General features: G+C 42.2%; 1 protein-coding gene across 1 annotated transcript in view; it reads left to right on the plus strand.

Moving 5' to 3' along the window:
- Snd1 (staphylococcal nuclease and tudor domain containing 1) overlaps window positions 1-24,422 on the plus strand; it is a 395,467-nt gene that overhangs the window by 14,072 nt on the left and 356,973 nt on the right. Inside the window, exons 2-4 of the mRNA XM_051175794.1 lie at window positions 15,306-15,455; window positions 20,968-21,088; window positions 24,271-24,349. Coding sequence (XP_051031751.1) covers window positions 15,306-15,455; window positions 20,968-21,088; window positions 24,271-24,349 — 350 coding nt within the window. The remainder of the gene's footprint in view (window positions 1-15,305; window positions 15,456-20,967; window positions 21,089-24,270; window positions 24,350-24,422) is intronic.

Raw genomic sequence — 24,422 nt, forward strand, 5'->3', positions numbered from 1 at the left:
TCTGGAAAGGGAAAATAGCCCCTCCACCCAAACTCTGTCCCCTTTCTGCTGTAGTCACAATACAGAATCTTTTTGTGACAGATGTGTGGGTTATTTCCCACACAGACACCCCCCCTAGTCTCCCCACCACAACAAACAAACAAACAAACAAATAAGCAAAAAACACCAAGCAGATATCTTATTCATTTCTGACATTATTTACCTGGAGATAGTGTCAGGTCCCACAATACCCATTTTTACAAGAGACTCTTAAGATAGCAGTCACAAGTTCTGGATTGTAACTCATATCTCCCAACCAGCTACAAACCAGAGTCCTCCTTCAGTAATTTGTTATGACATCTCAATCGAGAGAAGCATTTGCTGGTTTATTAGCGATGCTTCTACTGTGGACAGATGCACATCCAGGTGAGGAGATGGCTAAGGCTGTGTAAGCAGGTGAGGATGCATAGAGCTTCATGCTATCTCAGGCCATGCCCCCTCTCAGTAGCCTGGAAACTTATCAGATCTTAGTCAAGGATTTTGAAGCAGGTGGATATGCTGGCACAAGCTTGTAAATCTCAGCTACTAAGAAAACTGAGGTTGGAGGATTATTTAAGCCCAAACTTGGTGACTAGCTTGGGGAGCATAGCAAGACCTTATCTCAAATTTTGCCCCCCCCCCCACCATGTGCACATGTTCTAGTGGGTGCCTGTTGTCCCTATCTAGAATCTTCCTCTATCATCTGCCATCTTATATTTTGAGACAGAATCTCTCACTAAACTTGAAGATTGCTTTTTTCCACTATAAAGGCTAACTAGAGAGCCCTGGAATCTGGATTTGTGAAGGTGCTATTCCTGGTGCTTTTTTTTTTTTTTTTTTTTTTTTTATCATCTGTTTATTTTTAACTATTTTATGTGTATGGATGTTTTGCCTTCATGTCTGTTCACCATATACTTGCCTGGTGCCCTCAGGTAAAAAGAACATCTGATTACTTGGGACTGGAATACAGATGTTTGTGAGCTGCCATGTAGATGCTGAGAATTTAACACAGATGTAATTGAAGTGCCAGTGCCCTCAACCACTCCAGTCCTCTATATCTGGCTTTAAAATTTTTATTTTGTTACGATTTACTATGTATACATGCCTGCCTGCAGGCCAGAAGAGGGCACCAGATCTCATTATAGAATGTTGTGAGCCACCATGTGATTGCTGGGAATTGAACTCAGGACCTCAGGAAGGGGAGCCGGTGCTCTTAACCACTGAGCCATCTCTCCAGCACCCAATATTTGGCTTTTTTTTACATCATTGTTAGGATCTGAACTTTGGTCCTCATGCTTGCACAATAAACACAATCTACTACATTTTAAAGGTAGAGGCTCATGTAGCCCAGGCTAGCCAAGTTTAACCTGAGCCCAAGTGCTGGGATTACAGGTGTGTACAACCACACTTACTGATCAAACCCCAGGCTTAGCAACTGAGCTTTTGTAGCCACTTTGTGTGTGTGTGTGTGTGTGTGTGTGTGTGTGTATGTGTGTGCGCGCGCACGTGCGCGCGCGCGTGCGTTCGCGCGTGCGTGCGCGTGAGCATTCATTCATTCATTCATTCATAGACTTTAATCAGCACCATTCCCTTAGGTTGGTGGGTGGGGTTGAAAGTTGTAATCTTTATTTCGTCTTTCATGGTATCTGGCCACATCCTGAGTCCTATTCTCAGTAAACTTTGGGGCTAGAGAGATTGCTTAGTTGTTCTTCCAGTGCATTCGATTACACGCACATGCATGATGTTTAACAAGTGTCTGTAACCTTTGTTCCAGTGGATCTGCCATCTTCCTCTGGTCTCCAAAGGCACGAAGCATGTGTATGATACACAGACATACATGCAGGTAAAACACCCATATACACAAAAGAACAAATCAAAAAACAAAACAACAGTAACAAAAAACTAAGAGTTCTCATTGTATTCCATTATATAAAATAGGCTAACTTCTACAACTTCAGTCTAAGTGTGGAAAGGTGGGATTGGGATTTGAGTTTATGGAAGACTGATCCAGCTAGATTGATGGTGGCCTGAGCTTGCTTAGTCTTTTTCCTCAATGTCTCCTATCCTTTGTGTTCTCTGCCTATTCACTTAACGTTTCTCTGTCAGTTAAGAAAAGTAAACACTATTCCTCCTTTTTGCTGTCAGCTTAGGCATTTAGATACATGCTTATTACCATGGTGTTGGATACAGGTTTTGGGTTGTAAATCTGAGAGACTCTTGTCTCCTAATCAAGAACAAGTACAAAAATCATGGGGAATATAATTAGAGAAGAGACGATAGCATTTGCTCAGACACCAGCTGTCCCTTGTGGGGCTATGGGAAGTGACTGAAGAAAGTGGGAAGACAATTGAATATTGAACAGTTAATTAGGAGATTCTCCAAAGTGGTCAGGGATATAGATTTGAGTGGTTTCTGTTGAAAATAGAGTAGACTTGACAGCTCACAGGAAATAAATCAATAGAGTGGTTAGAAATGAGTTAGGCAAGACATTCTTGAAGGAGGTAACAAGGGAAATTCGACATCTGATAAGAGCCCTGAAGCTGGAGAGAATTGTGCTAAGAAAAAGAACTTCCTGGGGGAGAATGGAGTGATGCTGGAGTTGTTAGAGGCAGAGGGAGAGGGCTGGGGGGTACCGGGGTAGAGGAACCAAAAGGGGACAACTAGATGCATAGATCGACTGTCAGTCATGCTGAGGCATGGGAGCCTTGGAGAGCTTTGTGCTGCATGTTGCCGTTTGGTAGAGGAGTGTGACTATACTCTTAGGATTTGGTTCTTGTTAGTTTCTGCAAAAACCGTGTAAACTTATGAATTGTTTAAGGACTTTCAGAATCCAGTACTGATTGTAATATTAACAACAACAGAAAAGCTTAGTCTTTGGTCACATTCTGTACCCTGGATCTACCATGGTGAACAAGGTAGATATGGAACCCACAGGACTCGTAGTGCAGAGGAAGACTAATGCTAAACAGTTACAGACTGATTCCATATGAGTTCTGTGGGTGAAGAGTGAGCTTCAGACTTCTATACATTGGGGAGGCATCTCTAAGGAAACAAAGTTTAAGTTCTGTGTGCTGGAGAATTACCAAGTCAGACAATTAGGATGGGAATTCATGTACAGCACGTCTCAAACTTCATTATTTATGCCAGTCACCTGGGGATGCTGCTAAAATGCAGATTCTGATTCATTAGGTCTGGTGCAGCACGAGGGTCTGCATTTCTGATTAGCTTGGGTCTGTAATCTGCAGAGGCCTTCTGCGCATTGCTACCTTGCTCGTTTGTTCTCTAGCATCTCTTGAAAGGTGATGGGGTTCAGCAGTTATATTTTTTTCCTTCCCTTCTTTCTATGGCCATGTTGGTCGAAGTGATTCAACCGAGTTGTAAGTGCTTGCAGTCTGGCTGGTTTTGTAGTGGAGTCTCTGTTGACTCTTCCCCTTGAAAATACTCTGCTGCCTTAGCTCTGTGCCGTAGAAAGCATACACTGCAGATGACACCTAAAGCACAGGGACAGGAATAGGAACCCTTAGGAAAAGAGAAAATCCACTTGTGTAGTAAATTAACAGTGAATTCCCCTCTGCAGTTCTCCAAATGTTTAGATTTGAGCTCATCTGCTGTAGTCCCCTAAGCAAGGTTTCCATGTGTCACTACTGCATCTGGCTCAGGCCTTGTATTAGTTACTTTTTTATTACTGTGATACAATATCATGGTCAGTGAAATTTATGTAAGAGGTTATTTAGACTTACAGTTCCAGAGGAACCGAGTCCATTGTGGCTAGGAAGCGGCAGATATGGATGCAGGAGTAGCAAGCTAGGAGCTCACGTCTTTTTTTTCTTCATTTTGGTTTTCCGAGACAGGGTTTCTCTACTGCTTTGGAGCCTGTCCTGGCACTCACTCTGTAGACCAGGCTGGCCTTGAGCTCACAGAGATCCGCCTGCCCCCCCCCCCCTCCAGTGCTGGGATTAAAGGCATGAGCCACCAGCACCCTGCTGGGAGCTCACATCTTGACTGGCAAGCACAAGCAGGGAACAGGAATGGAGAACTGGAAGTGTCTTATCTTTAAACTCACACTACACACTTAATCCAATAAGGATACCCTAAACATACCCCAGTGCCAACTGATCATCAAGCATTCAAATGCCTGGGAGACTATGGACGTTCATCATTCAAACCACCACAGGCCTTGTTCTTGCTAATCTGATTTCTTCCTGATAATACAGAAGGCCAGTTTCCAGAGATTAAAGATTGTGCCAAGATTAAAGCCTGTCCTGGAACTAGCTCTGTAGACCAGGCTGGCCTCAAACTCAAAGAGATCCACCTGCCTCTGCCTCCCGAGTGCTGGGATTAAAGGCGTGCGCCACCAACTCCTGGCTTTGATTTTTTTTTTTTTTCTTAACAACAACAACAACAAAAAAACCCTCTTAATTATTGTCGTTCTAAATTTGATGAGTTTTTCTTAAAACTCTTGTGGTATTAATAGTGAGGTCTGACTTAAAGAATGTAGCTTCATTCTTTTATATGCTATGTGTCTAAAAGAACACCCAGTAGCTGACTGGCTTGAGAAGAAAATGGGATCCTCTTAGAACCAGGTCTCCCGTAGGGCCATATTGAGCAGTACAGTGAAGTAAAGTAAGGTTTGAATTCTCTGACTTGAAAAACATCTTTATTTCGCCTGGAAGAACATGAAGCAATGAGTGGATCACAGTTCCAGATGGGACATGGACCAGCACTGTAGTTTGTACTACATGTCTCGAGTGAGAGCAAGAGCATCTGGTAGGGAGGTGGGCACTTACATCACCTGTGAGGTCTAGGTCTAAGGATGTGTGCTTTACCACAGAGATTCCACAACAGCCGCGGCTGTTAAAATATTGTGTTTAGCACCATAATTTTTCAGTTTGTTTAAGACTATCTTTTATTCTTTGATTTCATATATGCATACAATATGTCTTGATCATATCACCCCAAACTCTCATTCCCTCTCCCAAGACAGCCTCCATCAATCCTCCTTCCACTATTATTATTATTTTTATTATTAATTTCTTGTTACCCCCTGGAGTCCAGTTAGTGTTGCTGACTAAAATATTGAGCGATCTTGTTAGCTTGTTCTTGTGTAGGTCTTAGGCAGATGACCTAGCCGCAGTGGGTTTTTGAGAGCTACAGCCATGTAATGGTATTGACATCACTCCTTGTCTGTCCCCTGGCGCTTACGGTTTTTCCATCCCCTTTTCATGAAGTTCCCTGAGCCATCTAGGGTTGATATAGGTGTCCCATTTAGAGTTGAATACCTCCTGGCAGCTTATTCTCAGCCCTTTGACTAGTTGTGATTCTCTCCATTAACTGCGGAAGGAAAGGAAGGAAGGAAGGAAGGAAGGAAGGAAGAAGCTACTTTGGCCAAGGTTGAGAACAGCACCATCCTATATATAGAAATGTAAATATTTAAAGGTAGTTTGACAGTATGCATGTTTAGTAAAATGACAGGAATAAGTTTCTTCATAGAACCTGTGATCTCTAGAGCCGTGGAAATTTGAGTGTTATAAATTCCCTCCTATAGAGCTGGCCTGAGATTTAATCAAGTTTAATTCAAGGGAATGGTTAGCCCCATAGCCTTCATGCCGTTATTTCTGCCATTGGTTCTGCCATTTCTTGCTAGGGGTGACCATTGGGTAAATATTGATGATTTTTCTCTATTAGTAGCCTGCACAGCACTTGTTGGCATTATGAAGGCTAGCCACCAGGGAGGAAGTTCTTAGTCAGTCCCAGCTTGATTTCTCTGTGTCCTACAGCCACAGTATATGTATCTTCAGCAGTTGGGTTTGCCATCTGTGACGATGGCCAGGCAAGAGCAATGGCAATAGCCTGAATTGATTTGGGGACTCTGGTGCTCCAGTTCTGTGACTCTTGCTTGAGTCTGTTATTACTGTGATTGTTTCCAAAAAACAATTTCCTAATTTTACCATTGATCCTGTATTTATTAGTTTCACTCTACAGCTCTGTTCTGCAATTGTTCATTCATTTATTTGTTCAGTGAATTAATCTGTTACTGTTATTCTGATTTTCTTTTTCTTAAGATCAATTTTTCTAATGATGGGTTTATTTTTATTTCATGTGCATTGGTGTATTGCCTGCATGTATATCTGTGTGAGGGTGTTGGATGCTCTGGAACTGGAGTTCCAGATAGTCGTGGGTGCTGAGTCCTCCCGAGTGAGTGCTCTCAATCACTGAGACATCTCTCTCAGCCTCTATCATTTTGATTTTTAAGTTGTCCAGGTTTGGCCCATGATAGTACCCCTAAGCAGGCCATTTTATTGCTTTGATAAAGTGTGTCTATCACCATTGTCCTTTTAAGCTTCTGACACAGCCACATTCCTGGCTGAGACTGACCTTGTCTTTAGAGTTAGCAGTTTCTCAAGGAGCTTTTGCTCTTTTTAGCAGAGGTTTTTAGAAAGCAGGATCTGGACATCAGGTTGTCATGCACACTTAATAGTGGAAGTTCGGAAATACATGTGTGACATGGATGGCTGTATTTTTACATTTATCTGTATGTATTTGGAAGCAGTGGTTTAGCTTACCTTTTGTTTCTAATCCCAACTGTGTGTTCTTCCAGCCTTTCTTATTTGTAACTTTCTTCTCCACCAGTGAAAAACCTAGCTTTCTTTATCAGTCTCTTGTTTGTTCTTTCTTGTACATGACCAATTTCTGCTCTCAATAATTGGTTCCTCAGCTCCCATTGACCGACCGTCAGCCAGTGCTGGTGAGTAATCAATCAGTCACCAATGTCTGGCCAACTAGTGAAGATAAGAGAGGTTTAGGGTTTTTACACACACACACACACACACACACACACACACACACACACGTTTTGTTTGCTTTCTTCTGTCTTGGTGCTAAGGATTGAAACCAGAGTCTGATTCATGCAAAGTAGGAGCTATGCCATCAGTGAGTTTTTTCCCCCTCCTGACCCATTTGTAGCACTGATGGTTTAGCAGTTAAGGATGGTTACCCTTAAAACAGCAGAATCCTGGCAGAAAACTGGATCTCTATTTCTTTTGGTAGAAAGAAAGCTTTGCTTCTGGCTTTTCTTTTTTTGAAAAATTTCCAACATTCCTTTTAAATTTCTTGGAAGGTTTCAACTGGCTTTATTTTTTTCCCCTCCAAATTGTGCCTTTGCTATTTGTAACTGAAACAAAGTACTTAAAAAAAAAAAAAAAATGTCTTGTGTGCTTTATTTACTGTTTAGAAAAAAACCCAGCACAAACCTTCAATTTTACTCCTCAAATGAACATGTTTCTTCACCAGAGGACTTTTAATTCTTCCTGATAGTCTGTCTTTTCCTATCAGGACATTAAATGTAAGAGTTATGAGCACCACCAGACTTATGTTCTCTCCAGCTCTTCATAATTAAATCTCAGTGTATGTGGGTCCTGTAGGCACATACTGCCAACTTCATTCTCTCATTGTTCAGGAAAGTAATATCTTTTAATCTTTACTGCATGCTTTGGTTTGATGCTATTGTCTTCACATTTTTTTTTCTCTAGATTATAACACTTAAGGAACTTCGATTTTCTTCATACTCAGAGGGTTGAAGATTCCCTATCACTATCATACTTTTATCATTTGATAGAGGTTCAGAGGTCTGTCTAGCGATATTCTTTGGCTCTGGAGTTTACTTTTGCTTGTTTATTTTTGAGATTGTATTTTAATTACAACATTTCTCTCTTCCCCTTCTTCCAATTCCTCCCATATACCTTCCCCTGTTCTTCAAAGTTATTGCCTTTTTTCATAAGTTGTTACTGCATATATATATATATATATATATATATATATATATATATATACACACATATATTCCTAAGTATAACTTGCTGAGTCCATATAATGTTACTTATATGTATAGTTCCAGGACTAGACAACCAATTGGTGTGCTTTTACCTAGGGAGGACCCCTCTCCCAGCTTTACTCAGATGTCTGTGTAGGTTGTGTAGGTAGAAGCCTCCTGAGCTTTTCTCTGTGCAGTCTGACTTTCTGTTGGTGTTCTTGTTCAGCTCACAGTTGGGCAGTCATGTTGGTAAGACCTTGTGAGTAGAGCTTTTGATGTTACTAGGAGACACACAGTCTTTTCTCCCCCTGTTCTGTAGTGTTCCCCGAGTCTCATATGTGGGAGTGTCTGGTAGATGTAACCATTGTGACTAGGCTTCATTTATTTTGATTCTTCTTTTGATCCGGTCACTTGACTATTGTCCTGAAATTTTTTTTTTGTTGTTTGACAACTGGAATGAATTTCTTTGAAATGACACTGGGTCTCCTACTTACTCTTTTCTTCTGTCTTGTTGAGTAGTAGACCCTGTCTGTGGCAGTAAATAGAGGGCACTGGCAGGTTGTAAAGACTCGACTCTGGAGAGCTAGGTAGGTCTGTAGACAGCCCTGCTGTGGCTTCCAGGAGCATGAGTTCCTATTGACAAAAGACAATGACTTTGAAGGAGAACAGGGGTGGGCCTGTGGGAGGACTTGGAAGAAAGGGAAGGGAGAAATGTTGTAATTAAAATACAATCTCAAAAACAAACAAGCAAAAGAAGTAAATGGAGTGCCATTTCTCGAACTACCTAATAGATTTAGGCAGCCTGTGTATTATTATCATAGCCAGTCCACAATTAGTAGCAAGTATCATTAATACTGCAGATTGGGCAAGGTTAAAAAGAATAGTTATTTTTACTCGTGATTATAGATCAAGGTCAAAAGGCTGGATCTGATACTGGCTTTAACAAATTTTATTTTATGAATGGTGGTGGTGGTGTATTTCACAAATGTTGCTTTGATTTGGAGCCGCCAGCTCATGGGGGCTTGAGTTTTTGAATGCTTTGGTCTCTGACAGCAGCTCTGCTGGCTACAGACTCCCAAACACTTGTTTCTGTGCGGTGATACTGTGTGGTTTTAGGCTGAAGTCCTATAGCTGTCTGCTGGCAGTCTTCATCTGTAAAAGAGAGGGACGGAATGCCCTCTTCTGCCCGGGATTAACAACCTGAGAGCCTGCCTGTGTGAGGGGCTGGCAGGGGAGAGAGCATCTCCTGAGTCAGAGAAACAGTAGTGCCATGAAGCCCTGGGATTCTGCTTCATTGTTTTTGAATGTGGGGCTTCTAATTTAGGCTTGCCTCTTGGTTTTAGCAGAAAAAATGAGGGGAACAAAATCAGAGAAGCAGGTTGAACTGACAAGTGTTCTGGGAATTTCATGGATTACACAGCTCATGTTCTTTTGGGATTGCCTGCTTTGTCTGCATGACTTTTTTTTTTTTAATTTGCAAATTTTTATTTCATGTACACTGGTGTTTTGCCTGCATGCAAGTCTGTGTGATGGTGTTGGATCCTCTGGAAATGGAGTTATAGTCATGAGCTGCCACGTGGGGTACTGGGAATTGAATCTGGGCTCTCTGGAAGAGCAGCCGGTACTTTTAACTGCTGAGCCATCTCTCCAGCACCCCCCCTCCCCCCAATAACTTTTTAATTCTCAAGAGATGATTCTTCCTGTGGTGATAACAGCTCTGGTTGGCAGGAAGCTGTTTCCTGATAGACTGAAAATTTCCCAACTTAATTTCTGTAGTTGTTTCTGTGTTTATTCAGTCTCTTAGACTGCTAATGGATATTAAACAGTTCTGAGCTCTATGCTTCACAACCATTGTACCCTCTGTTCTTCCTTTCCCATTCCCTACCTGCCTTCCATTTCTTATGGTGTTGAGGTTTGGATTTCGGACTTAGCAGCTGAACTGTATACCCCTAGCCTTGTTTTCATGGTCTTGCTAAGTGTTTATTGAAACAGACTTTCAGTTCTGATTAAGCTTCCTCCCTCCTTTCTTTCTGTTTTGATTGCTTGTGCTTTGGGAAGTTTGACTTTTGCATTCATATCCATGATGTTTGTTTCTAGTGTGAGGAAGAGATCAAACTTTATCCTTCTGTGCCTGGCTGTACCTTTTGTTGAAAGTTTTTCTTCTGCATTGAGTTATCTAGGCACCTTTGTTCAAACCCTATTTATTGATTGTAAATGTGTGGATGTGATGTGGCCTTGTGTTTATATCTATCTTCAGTTGCCGCCCTTAATCCTTTATATTGGCCCTTCTGTTGACAACGTTGCCCTTGTCATATGCCTTTTATACCTCAAGAGACAAAAATGCCCCAGTAAACCTGTCTCCTTTGCAGAGCCAGTAAGATACCTTTATTGGGTCAAGATGATTTTGCTCTTGAATTGGGAAAAATTTTAGCCAGTATTGATATACTTAAGAGTTTTCTGTACGACTGATTATGTTTATATAACTGGTGAGTATATTTTTTTATCTAGTTTTTTGTCTTGTGGCACCACCAGATGGCAGTGGTCTGGATGTTCAAGAGTTAAATGTACCAAATCATTTATCAGAGCCTGGTAAAGATTTAGTGCTGTGTTCTGTTGTTGCTGGGCAACCTTTTAGTGGCTCTCCATACAGTGTTTCACCGTAGGTAAGTCTCCCAGTAAACCTGTAAGTGGGTTTGAACAGTTTGAATCCCCATATTTCTCTCTCTCTCTCTCTCTTTTTTTTTTTTTTTGGTGCTTTGTTTCACCCGCTGTGTCTGCATCTGACTTGTGCCTTGAAGCTAGATCCTTTGAATCCCACCATATCCCTCTGCAACCTTTATAGGAAGAGCTGAGAAGTGTCAAATCCATAACCAAATTCAAACTGACATGCTGGTTTCATACTCCTGCTGTAGCAGGTAGTCCTGAGATCATTTTTCTAGAATATGTCATTTTACTGTTCTAATTGGATAAAGTGGTAGCCATATGACTTGTTTTCTATGCCCTATAAATTAGCAATTAAGGATAAATTATTTATGAATCAGTCAGTGGAGCTTTGGCAGATCAATTACCCATGACAGTTTCTTCGCAATCTTTATTTCTGAAATTAAAAATATGATAAATGCTATGTTTTTCTTGCATATGTTGTTTACTATTTTGTCTCTCTTCTTGAGCATTACCTCCCCAGGAGCAGAAACTTTCATCTTTCATTTCCCTGAAATATGCATACATTGTTGGTATTTAATAAATACTGATGAAAAGTCAATCAATCAATCAATCGTCAGTCAATGAATTAACTTTGAAAAACCCAACATCAGTTTTTATTATGAAAACTGGCTTGATGCCATTTGAAATAGAAGTCTGATAGGTTCTCTGTCTTTTCCATGTTGTATGCACATATTTTAAGCATTTTCCCTTGGTTTTTATTGGGTGGAAGACCTTCAGTAATGGAAACCCTTTAGACAATTTTTATTTAGGAAGAACTTGAATAAGAATTGTAGACAAGGTAGTTTACCAGTGCTTGGAAAATGAGTTGTACATAACTATGAGGCTATACTATATTTTGAATGATCTCAGATCCTATAAACAGGAGGGAAACTAGTCTTTCTTATAGAGATAGGTTTCATTCTTACACAGTGCCCTGTAGATACAGTGTTTTCCTGCCTCTCCTTCAATGCTATTGGCAAAAGCTGGGGAGACCATTTCAGAAGAAAGCTGTACCCATGTCTGTCCTTTCTGGCTGGAGGAATAGGAAGATAGTGCCTGTCATGATGAGTCAGCCTTTAGGAGGTTGGATTAGTGACTGTGTCTTGAATTAGTGTACTGAAAGAATACACAAAACATCTGAAGTGGATTGAGAAGGTTGGGCTTAGTCAGGATAGTACTTGCTGTGCAAGCATGAGTTCGGTCCCTAGTACCCATCTAAGAAAGCCAGACGTGGTGTCATGCTCCTTTTTTCAGAGTTGGGGAGGTAGAGAAATGCAGATGGATTCCTACAACTTTTTGTCTAGGGAATCAAGCTGGATCATTTAACTGTAGGTTCTGTGAGAGACCCTGCCTCAAAAAATAAAGTGGAGCGTGATGAAAGAAGATTTCCATACAATGAGGACGAGAGATGGCTCATTGGTTAAGAGTGCTTATTGCTCTTTCATAGGACCCAAGTTTATTCCTGGTGGCTTATAACTGCCTGTAATACAGCTCCAGGGGATCCATTGATGCCTTCTGGCCTCAGTGGGTACCAATGCACATACACACACATATTTACATAACCAGACACAAAGATACAGATGAATAAAAAGTAAAGTCTAAAAAAGGAACAAAGCATAAAAATGAAGAACATTTTCTTGTAACTGGATTGGGAAGACAAGTTTTTGCTTGTGTATTATGGTGTAGCTGTAGTGGGATGATTTAGGCCAAGGTCTGTGTGCAAAAGCTGTTGGAGACATCATCTGGAGTGCTAGTTCAAAGAAATATTAAAATCTTCATATTGACTGATGGAATGAATTCTCATGAAAAGGTAGAGCAGATAGACCATTTGTGATAGAACCATAAAGAAATACCATAGTCATGAAGATGGGTTGTATTTCATACCAGCATGGATATATTTTATTAAGAAGAATTAGTAAAAGAAAAGAGTCATTGTATAGAAGACTTAACTAGCACAGCTCAGAAATAGACAAAATGAAGTTCTGTGCTTAAAGATACGTGAGTGGAACACTAGTGTACAGAAGAGCAAGGGAGCCATTCTCTCATGGTGGTCAACTGGTGGTGGGCATCAGAAGACTGAGCAGAAAAGACATGGAGGTTGTTTTAGGACTGTGAAGAGACTCCATGACCACGGCAGCTCTTATAAGGAAATCATTTAATTGGGGGCTGGCTTACAGGTTCAGAGGTTTAGTCCATTATCATCATGGCAGGAAGCATGGTGGCAGGCAGGCAAGCAGACATTGTGGTGTAGAAGTAGCCTTGAGTTCTACATATGGATCCTCGGGTAGCAGGAAGAGAGAGCATCACTGGGCCTGGCTTGAGCTTCTGAAACCTCAAAGTCCAACCCCTGTGACACACTTCCTCTAACAAGGCCACATCTACTCCAGCAAGGCCACCCCTCCTAGTAGAGCCACTCCCTATGGGCCTATGGGAGTCATTTCCATTAAAATCACTGTATTCTCCATAGGCTTTTAGTTATGTCATAATGCAAAATGCATTCAGTCCGACATAAAAAATACCAATAGTCTATCACAGTATTAGCACTGTCTAAAAGTCCAAAGGAGAGTCCGCTCTAAGAACCATGCAATCTGTTAACTCTAACCCCCTGTAAAATCAAAATGAAAGAGCAGATCACATAATTCCAACATATAATGACACACACTATATATTATCTTTCCAAAAGGGATGAAGGAGCGTAATGAGGAAGTACTTGACCAAAGCAAGACTGAAAACCATGAGGGTGAACTTAAACTCTGCATCTCCCTCCATGTCTGTTGTCAAAACATTCTTCAGATCTCCAACTCTGTTCAGCTTTGTTGACTGCAATGCCCTTCTCTCTTGGCCTGGTTCGCTTCCTGTTAGCAGCTTTCTTTGGTAGGGATCCCACGGCCCTGGTACCTCCAACATCTTGGGGTCTCCAATGCAATCCAGGCTTAATCTTCATAGCTTCATACAATGGCCTCTGGGCCTCCATCAAGGGACACCCCTAACACAAGCCTGGCGTCAGTGGCTTTGTTGAGGAGGGAGATTCCATAATCCCTTTCTTGTATCCTTGATTCTAAAGCCAGAATCACATGGCTAGAGTTGCCAAGTTCTGCTGTTTGCTGGGTCTGGAACATGGCCCCAATGTTCAAATACATTTTTACTAGCTTTCTGTTTTTGATGGTTTTCTTTACTACCTTATCTTGGCTGTTCTGGAACTTACTCTATGGACCATGCTGTCTTTTAACTCAGATATTGGCCTGCCTCTGCCTTCCTGAGTGTTGGGATTAAAGGCTTGTGCCACCACACCTGGCTCTGAGCCTTCCTTCCTTCCTTCCTTCCTTCCTTCCTTCCTTCCTTCCTCCCTTCCTTTCTTCCCTCCTTCCCTCAGTCCCTCCCTTCTCCTCCTTTTCTTCCTCCTTCTTCTTTAAATTAGTTTTTATTTAAATTAAAAAAAAATCTTATTTTACATACCAATACCAGTTCCCTCTCCCTCCCATCCTCCCATGCCCCCCACTGACACCTCCCCCCCCATCCCAACCCCCATCCGCTCCTCAGGGAGGTTGAGGCCTTCCATGATGGATTATCAAAGTCTGTCACATCATTTGGGGCAGGGTCTAGGCCCTCTCCCATGTATCTAGACTGAGAAGAGTATCCCTCCATGGGGAATGGGCTCCCAACGTCCATTTGTGCACTAGGGACAAATTCTGGTTCCACTTCCAGACACCCCATAGACTGTGCTGGAGAAGGAGCTGAAAAATTCTACATCCAGATTGGTAGGCAGCAGGAAGAGAGAGTACTGGGCCTGGCTTGAGCTTCTGAAGCTTCAAAGCCTACCCCCTAGTGACACACTTCCTTCAACAAGGCCACACCTACTCAAGTAAGGTGTGAGTAGTGCCATTCTCTCTCTCTGGGCCTATGGAGATTTTTTTTTTTTAAACAATTTAAGGCATTAGTTGGGGAGAGGGAGAATGTCTGCTAGAGGATATATGGAAGAATCTTCAGGGTGAGCTTCTGTCACAAGGATTATCTCTTGAGCAGTACTCTTCATTGACAGAACCCTACAACCTTCCATACTAACCTTTCATTAGCTGTTGTTTGTTTTGAAGCATGGAATTGAGAACCCTTCAGACTGAGTGAGCCCATCTGACAGAGTAGCCTCCCAAAACAGAAGCAGTTTGAGTGAGTAGCTTGTGTCACTCAAAATCTTTTCTTTTATGGTCCTTAAGGTATTCAAAAGTTAATGCCAGTGAACTTCAGAGCCCTTTCCACAGTTGCAAATAGGTTTTGTTCTGGCTTCTTAGCCAGGAGTGGAAAGAAGCTGACACATTCGGGAATGTAAGTGTGTAGGGTGTTTGCTTTTGGAGGACGGAATTTGATGCTGCACATGCTTTGGTGTCCTCTGCCCCAGCCCTGATATATAGGGTTTCCTTTCTTTAAGTGTTCATAGTTCACCTCATTTTAGAATGGAGAGTATAGAGATACTAATTTGTCAATAATTGAAAAGAGCAGTGTTGGTGCATGCTGGGATAAAATTACAAAGGTCATTAACCTCTGTCTCATATACTTTTTAAATCCCAGTCTGTTTATTTTATGGCTTTTCTGTTTTATTCTTACTTGTATTTTTAAGTCTACCAATTTGTCTTATAAAATTCAAGCTAATTCTGTCCATTTCAGTATATCTATAGATATATTTGATGTATTGTTTTAGATGTTGGGGGCTCATTAGCATACAACTTACCTTATGGTGATATTATTTTCAGGCCACTAATTTCTCTTTTTGTCTGTGTAGGTCCTCTCTGGGTGTGCCATCATTGTCCGTGGGCAGCCTCGTGGCGGTCCTCCTCCTGAGAGGCAGATCAACCTCAGCAACATTCGTGCTGGAAATCTTGCTCGGCGGGCAGCTGCCACGCAGCCAGATGGGAAAGATACACCGGATGAGGTGAGTGCTTCCCCTGGCCTTTCTGAGGCTGTGGGTTTAGTTTACAGTCTATTCTCCCCTTTGATGATATTTTGATATGCTTTCTTTTCTGTTCATGGTGAGTATTTTTCTGGCAGGACAACTCTAGATATAGCCCTAGTAGCTTCTGTCATTATGCATACACTGCCTGAGTTAGTTTCTTTTCATTTTTTGTTTTGTTTTGTTTGTTTTTTGTTTTTTTGAGACAGGGTTTCTCTTTGTAGCAGCCTTGGCTATCCTGGAAATCACCCTGTAAATAGACCAGGCTGGCCTCGAACTCAGAGATCCTCCTGCCTCTGCTTCCTGAGTGCTTGGATTACAGGTGTGTGCCACCACTGCCTGGCTTCTTTTCATTTTTCTTTGAGTAACACAAAGGAGAAAGGGTTTGTTCAACTCAGAATTCAAGGGTATAGCCCATCATAGCAGGAAAGTCAAGTCAGCAGGAGCAGAAAGCATCTGATTCCATCAGAGTAACCAGGAAGCAGATGTGGTGAGTGCTTGTGTCCAGCCACCTGCCTTCCTTCCTTTATACAGTGTAGAGTCCTAGCCGAGGGAAGGGCACCTTCCCCAGTGGAAGGGCTCCCATCTCAGCTAACCAGATCAAGAGTCATGCCCAGAGCTTTATTTCCCAGATGATTGTTTACCTCATGATTGGTTAGTTGCATTAACAATCTCAGAGCTGTCCCCAATCCTTCCCTTAGGTCTCACTTTCTCACTCTTGGGGCATAGATTTGAAGTCACATCTGATTCTCCTGTCTCTACCTCCTGAAGTTTGGAATTATAGGAATGTGCCAGGAAGCTTGGTTCATCTGGCACTGTGATTGAACGTAGGGTTTCACGTATGATAGACAAACACTGCACAATCCAGCCTTTAAACATGAGTTTTTATTATTATTATGTTTTTTTGAACGTGTGCATATGTACATGACAACCTATGTGAGTCAGGTCTCTCCTTTGACCATGTAAGAGTCAGGCTTGGGAACAAGCACCGTTATCTCCTTGGCCCTAAACATGAGGGTTTTGTTTAAGGATGAGTTTACCAGTTTCTGGGCAGTTTGTAGCTTGTCATTGTGTTACACTGCCAGAAACTACTGAGCTTTTTCTAGTCATCTCCTCTTTACCTCCCTCATCCCCAACTCTACCACATGGCTATGTGCCTCCTCACATCATCTGATTCTTGACTGCTTACATCCCTGCCTGTCCAGGCAGCTGCTGTCTATGCGTTTGTGTGCTTTAGGCTTCCCAGTTTCTACATTAGGAATGTTGTTGCCTGGCTCTTTTTTAGCTGTGCTTCTCTAGTCAGAAACAGGGTCTCTGGGCTCTTAATTATTTGTTCTTGGCTCCAACTTGGTGACTTTGAGTAGATTAGTAATTGGCTACCCTCCGCTTTTTCCTTTCAAGGAAGCGAAGAAGAAAAAGCAAGAACTCATAAGCTCTTATTTAAGGAAAGCATTTAGTTCTTTCCATCTTTAATAGTATTTTTTTTTTTTAAAGAAGGCAGTAGTGAAACAGCTTTATAGATAATGGAGATGGAGAAAAATCACCCATAATTGTTCTATCAGCAGTAGTTGGTTAGATTCTAGAGATAATGACTAAATACATTAAAATCAGTTCTTTTCCATTGGTCCTCCATCAGTAACTACAAGTGTTGAGACTAATGTAGGGTCTATTTCTACCTCTGGATTGCTCAATGAAGATTAAATAAGGAAACATGAAGTGCTTAGCGCATTACAATGTACTTAATAAATGTTTGGTAATCACTTGTCTGTTAGATCAAGTACTGAAGATTAAACCTCTTTTGGCATTTTTCAGCCATTGGGTGAGAGCATCAAATGGGTAAATGCCTGGTTCAAGCTTTTCTCTTCCTTTCGGCTGTGTGCGGCGCAACAACCTGATTGCTCCTAAGAGGTAAAGAGCTGCCTTCTCTTAGAGGTCATCAAGCTCTTTTCCCCCAAAGGAGGAAGCAGTGTAGCCTCTAAGAGGGATTTATTTAATTCCCTGTTGTGTGGATGAGAATCTGGGGGCAGAGAAGCACAGGGGCAGCTCTAAGCTGTCGTAACTGTCTCTGGGTAACAGGGCCGTAGAAACTGAGCAGATGGTTGGCAGGAATGATGGCATAGAAGGTATCTGGCATTCCGTCTTAGGTGTACATAAGTTTTACAGTCCAATGTTCTGTCTTTTTGAGAGCAGTTTGGTGTCACCAAGCCTTTCTAGTAACTCTTTAGAGTTCTTTATGAGATGGGGAACTTGGAAGCTGCAATCACTCTTTTCTAGCCCATGGCTATTATTCCTTCCTCCTAAGGCCTAGTCTGTTCTTACCTTGTCATGGTCTGGTCTTCCTCTCATATCCTTGGTGTGACAGGGACAGGAAGTTCAGTAACAGCCCCTGACAACCCAAAGCAGAAGTCTGATTTCCCTTGCGTTAGCCCTGGCCAGTGTCCAGGTCTTTATCAAGACCTAGAGATGCTGCCCCTCTCTGACCTGTTTGTGTCCATGTTTCACCGATATGGAGATGGTTCTTTGCTCAACTCCTCTGTTGTGCTGGGGACATTTAAACAATATTCTCTTTGACTTCTTCTCATACTTCCTCCAGAGGTCTCAGATCCCTGTTCTGCCTTCTGGACAGTGTCTTGCTCTGCAACCCTAGCTGTCTTAGAACTCCCCATGTAGATCAGGTTGGCCTCATAGCCCCTGTTTTAGCACTGGGAATAGAGGTGGGGGCCATCGTACCCTGGATTCTTTTGGAATATCATTTACATACTCTTTGTTGTTGTTCTTCAGTGGTTCTCGTTACCCTGACAAGGCTACATGCCTGAGCCTAGACCACAGTCCATTTGTACTTTGACCTTCATTTTCCTAATTTAAAAAAAAATTCTTATTTTACTATTTTATTTCTCTTTGAAGAATTTCATAGCATTTATATCATTACCCTCCTTCCAATGTCTCTTGTGTCCCCCCCTCAATTCTCTCCCCCCCCCACGCACCCCTTCAAATTCATGGTCTCTTATTCTTTAATTACTATTGTCACACATGCATACACATAAATATAATCCGCCGAGTTGATTTCTGTTTTGCTTGTATGTATATGTGTTTAGGGCCAACACTTGGTATTGGATTGTTTATCACAGGGTTTGAGGCACCTCTGTGGTCATGGGCCCAATGGTGATACAGCCTTCAGCTTTTCTCACAGTCTCCTGAAGTCCCCTCTGCCTTTGCGCTCAGCTCATACTGCTTTCTCCTTCAAGAGTGTTTCCCCCAGTGTGACTCGGTGGCCACCCACTGTCCGAGGCACCGCCTTCCCAGCCCTGTCTTTGTGTTGTGAGTATATTCATAGCGTTTCCTTTCTGAGTGGTACGTTTTTCTCTGCTGGACTGGGAACTCTTCAAAAGGAGGAACCCTTTCTCTCATCTCTGTATCCCTGTGTCTGGGCAGCACCTGACTCAGGCCAGGTATGCAGTGAATACACACTTGAATAGACGAGAAAAGAAACCGAGTGGCTCTTTTGGAATTGGTGGATGGCACAGTGACACACCAGCTGTGCATTGATGTGGAGAACATTGTCTAGATTTTTTTTTTTTTTCACGAGAAAAAAGACTCAGGAAGATTCAAGAAGAATCAAGGACATCATTATCCATTTGCTTTTCTTTGTGTGACTGCCCCAAATATCATTCATATGATTACTTTTTCCTTCCCTCCCGGTATCTTCTTTCAGAGCAATTCAGCTTTCTCCTAAGTCCTGTGGAAACGAAAGCAGTTTCCTTGTATGTCCCCAGCCGTCCCTGCCCTGTGCCAGGCTAATCCCTAGCGTTGCCTGGATACTCCAGGCAGCCTAGACATTGATGGGTACTGTGCTGGTTATGTATTTATTTCCCACAGATTAATTGAGTGCCTGCTGTGTGTGAAGCTCTCTGCTGGTTTCAGGGGGAAATTCAGAAATGAATGTCACAGCCCTATTTTCATTATAGCATTTGCGGATTGAGGTGGTAGAGCAAGTTCGCCAGGTGGTACAATGGGATGGTTAGAAGAGGGAGAGACAAGGAGTCCTGAGCATTGGGCCATGTACCAAGGTCTCTAGCTTCACAGTTGACATTGTTCTGGGTTTGCTCTTGTCTCAGTTTTAGGAGTCTGACCAAAGAGAAGACTGGAATTAAAACATTCTATTTCATGCGTTCAGACATCATGACTTTGTTTGGGTCTTAGCATGGAATGTAGACTGTCTGCTTCCCTGCTACTGGGGATCATAAAGAGAAGTGGTAGTTCAGGTCTCAACTACGTAAAGGCACTTGTTTCTTATACGGGACTCTGGAATATCCTATGGACAGCTTGTTTCTTACACGGGACTCTGGAATATCCTATGGACAGATCATGGCTGTTCTTCCTACTAGGCTTTTGTGACAGTTGAGCAATGCTTGGAGCAAATTTCCCTGTATCAGCCTTTACAGTTCTGGTAGGTTGTGTTGGGATGGACCATCCCCCTGGCTATCCTGTGTGGGTGGACACTGGCCTCCCAGAGTGTTCCCTTGCCCTTGTAAGGGACAAAGTCAGACTGTCCTGTGTAGCTGTGAGTCTTTCGATTGTCTGTTGTTGCTAGTAGCTTATTCAGTGGCAAGTTGCCCAGTTTTGGATAGAACAAAACTTTATTAAGGAGTCCTGGCTTAGATTGTGGACACCCTTTTTTCCCCCTATAGAATCAGGTATATTTCATTTCAAGGCCTCCAGTAGGGGTTTCTTTTATTGACTGGGCAGCTAGTGACAGATCAGCTGTGAAACATGAGGACCTAAGAATGGAGGCTCTTTGAGCAATCCTTAAAAGCTTTTAGAGAGCTTCTTTGTGGTGGATAGAGACTGGGATTTCTCACAGGGGCTAGAGATCTATTTCCTTGTGAACTGACCCTTGGTGAGTGTTGTTACCCGTGATAAATATGCTTCCCTTTGGAGCACTTGCTGAGCTCTCTCGGGTATTAAGGACTGTGTTACTGAGGTTTGAATATTAATGTGTGTGAAGACAGCCATAGTTTGAACATTTTTAGAGGAAGCAGTAAAAAATACAGGAAGCTCAGTACTGTTGATTCAGAACCGTTTTCTGCGAGGCAGTTTGTAATTGGAATCATATTTCAGACCTCACTTTGGCGAGTGGTGTCTTCATCTTTAGGGAGTGAGGTGATTGTAAAAATGAGACATAGCAGAATGGCGAGCTCTGTTCTGCTGTTGAGTGATTTGTCTCTTTGCTTGTTGATGCTTTGAGGAGAGACTAGCAGGATAGTGTCAGGAAAACTCTGGGGCCTGTTTTAGGGTTTGTGCCAGTTAATCCAACCGCTAGACCCTTTTTAGGAGTCCCCTAAGTGTGAATTTCCTTTTCATGTCCTTTGCCTAGCACAGGGCCAGACTGAGGTTAAGGGCCTAAACATTTTTATTGAAGACATGAAGTTGTTTCAGTGCTGGTTGGGATCTGAAGTAGGCAGTTTTCTCCTGACACTTCTGTTTTGTATTTCAGCCTTGGGCATTCCCTGCTCGAGAATTCCTTCGCAAGAAGCTGATTGGGAAAGAAGTCTGTTTCACGATAGAAAACAAGACTCCCCAGGGACGAGAGTATGGGATGATCTACCTTGGAAAAGGTGAGCAGCAACAAGAGTGGACTCCTTTCTCTAAGTCTACAGTTTATCTAAGGATCAGTTTTGATTTGGCAGAAGACCAGAATAGGCCTCTGTTGGGCATTAGCTCTAGGACAGTTGCTGTGGGTGGTATGGGAATTGCTGCTCGGCATGTACACCTGAGAACAGAGGCACACCTCCAGCAGCCCTGATCCATTTTCACTCTGTGCTTTCTTGGGTTGGTTTACTTGTGGTTTACTATTACAACATTCTTCTCCCCATAGAGGCCACTCAGTAGCTCCGTGCTTTGGGGTCAGAGTGCTAATAGAATTCCTATAGATTTCCTATATTGCATTCTGTATTCTTTTATCTTGTGGCTTTTCTTCTTTCTGGGGACTCTTTAGCAAAAGGGGATCTGTTTGCGGCCAGTTGTTACGTTAAAAATCTATCTTATGGTTTGAAATAAAGTAGAAAGAAAACAGGCTTTGGGATCGGATAGCTGGGGTTAGAATTCTGTATCCCTTTGCCCTTTACCTCTATAAGCCTGAGTTTCTTCATTTGTAATTTCTTGAGAGTTTAAAGATATGTAACACAACTAGTTTTGATGTGGTCTACATCATTACCTTTTTGTGCACACATACTCATATGCACATATGCACACATTTTTAGCTAGGCCAAATGATTCATGGAATATTATTAGATGTTGTGGTCTTCAGATTGGATAGAGGGAATGTAAAAGTGGGGAATAGTGATCAGTAATCAGGAATAGACTTAAGTAAATGTGAATAGTTATGGAGTAGATTTTCCTTTATTAAGCTAACTGTGGTTAATTAATTAGAAACCGCCCTACTATCATAGCAACTTAGATAGTTGAGTAGTCAGTTCCTGGCTTGAGGCCAGCATTAGAAGCTTAATGACATTCCATTAAGACTGAATTCAATTGTAGAATTTTTAGGAAAGTGAATTGAAAGTAACGTTGGACCATCTTGTCCAGTTCCCTTGATTTTTTTTTTTTTTTTTTTTTAAATGGAAGATTGGGGAGTAGAACTTGTGATTAGCCTAGAACTTACTATAGAAATATAATTAGTCTTGACCTCTTAAGACTGGAACTGATGATCCAGACCAGCTGCCCTGGGATTCAGTGTGCCTCTGCCTTCCGAGTGCTGGCATTTAAGGCATATACCACCAAGACTTAGTCCTGACATTTGCAGGTAAGATAGTTGTCCACCAGCTCCCAAATACTATTCATAGGTGACTCCCTCCTCTTATTCATAAATTCGATAGATAACATCCGGTAAGGCGATCCTCAGATTATAGATATGCTTACCTTTTTTTCCTTTCTGTCTACCATATTTTGTTCCTTCCTTGAAAGGTTCTGTGTAGGGGAATGTAATTTTCTTTCTATGTTAGTTTTCTTGAAAAAAGCAGTTCAAGGAAGGGAAGGTTCGCTTTGATCTGACAGTGTAAAGATGTACAGTCCGTCATGTCCGGGGTCACATGGAGGCAGGGGCGTGAGGTGCCTGGTCACATTCAGTCGGTGGTCAGGAAGCGGAGACCCTGAATGCTGCTGCTCACGCACCGTCTTCCTTGCCTTTTCTGTTTGGACAGCGACCCCACCTGTTGTTGCCCCCCCATTCTGGGCAGGTGTTCCCTCCTCACTTAAGCCTCTCTGGAAACACCTGGAGTTGTGTCTCCTGGTGATTTTTTTTTTTTTTTTTTTAAAGGTCTGTTTAAGTTGTCAATGAAGATTAAGCATCACCCACTGAGGATTCCCTTTCTAAAAGTGTCAGCATTTCATAGTGATCTGTAACATTATCTAACATTTCTGAGAGCCTTGGGATATGTTGTTGATAGTGGGTTTATGGTCTCTGGCTTGTTCTGTGCCTGGGTTCCATTCTTTTCTTTCTTCTGACTCTCAGTGCACGACTTTTCCCTCATTGTTGCATCTTTTGGCTTCTCTCTCCACCCTAGAATTCTTGTGTTTTGAGGAAACCATTGTAATAGCTGTTAGTATTAGTGATATTCATGTTTGGACAAAGGGTTCTTAGCTGCAGAACCTTGAGAGTCCTTTGTATAAACATTGCCCTCAACATTTCTTGGTAGGGAAAGAAATGTCCAATTTGCCTTTGTAAAGTTGTGTGCCTTCTAGTGACAAGGCATTAGCGATGTGTGCATTTTTGTGTTTGTGTGCACATATACTTGTTAGTGCTTGAGGAAGTCATTATGTCATATACCAGACAGATAGAACTCTTGCAGAATTTCATTCTGTGCTATTACTTATCAGCTAGACTGCTGTGCTAGTTTATCTGTGATCTTGCTCTCTGCCATATGAAAGATTTTTATGCAGTGATTTCTGCAAAGATGTTTTCCTTTATCGTTTTAGCTGACAAAGATTTAAGAGACATCCCAAGACTAAAAGCTTTTTCAATAGTATGGAAATGCAATTAATATTTCAGGTGAAGCCTTCTGCTTAGGTGGGACCTTAATCAGGTTAAGTTTTGTGTTTGCCACCTTTTCCTTGCCTGATGGCTGCTCTGTGAAAGAGAAAAATCTAGTCACTGTCTTCTTAGTATTTCTCTGAGAACAAGAGTCAGTCAGTCTTAAGCTGTGTGGCTTGTCTTGGTGGCCTTTGGAGTGGTGAATATGACATGGAGAGCAACTGGACTTTCTGGCATAAGTGTTACAGATGGCACTAAATGGCTTTCTGTGCCTCTTTCTAATTTCTTGCACTGTGTTGGTGATTTGCACACTTTATTTAATTTTTCACATGAGCCCAGTGGGGCAAGTGTACTCCCCAGTTTAGAGGGGACATATACAGGATGCTGCGCTCTTTGCCAAGCCACCACGAAGCTGGATTGGTGCTCAGGAGCAGGCCTCGTCCTCTTTGTGGTGCTCCCTGTTCTCCTGAACTACCTGCTGCCATGTGTGAGTCTCCTGTGGCTCCCAGGATTGCTTTTGGCCCAGGAATACTCTAGAAAATTAGAAATTAAAGTCTTGGGAAGAAAGACTGTCCTAGAGACTAGATGTCTTGGAAGTTTTCTGAGAAGCCCAGTGTTGCATTTCTGCCGGTATCTTTCTCTACAGTGTCTCTCTCCCTGCAGAGTGAGGATGAAGATGGTCCATCCTGTGTGCTGGTGTAGCAGAAGCAGGTTTGGCTGTTGTGGTTTCCTTCATCAGCTACTAATGTGGTTAATTTTCTTCCTCAGATACTAATGGGGAAAACATTGCAGAGTCACTGGTTGCAGAAGGCTTGGCCACTCGGAGAGAAGGCATGAGAGCCAACAAGTAAGTATGCAGCACTTAAGGGCATTCTTTCTTGAAGCACCAAGAGTTCCGTAAACTGTTTTACTTTGTTTCA

The sequence above is a fragment of the Phodopus roborovskii genome, unplaced genomic scaffold (assembly GCF_943737965.1).
Source record: "Phodopus roborovskii unplaced genomic scaffold, PHOROB, whole genome shotgun sequence".
In the NCBI taxonomy this organism is placed as follows: domain Eukaryota; kingdom Metazoa; phylum Chordata; class Mammalia; order Rodentia; family Cricetidae; genus Phodopus; species Phodopus roborovskii.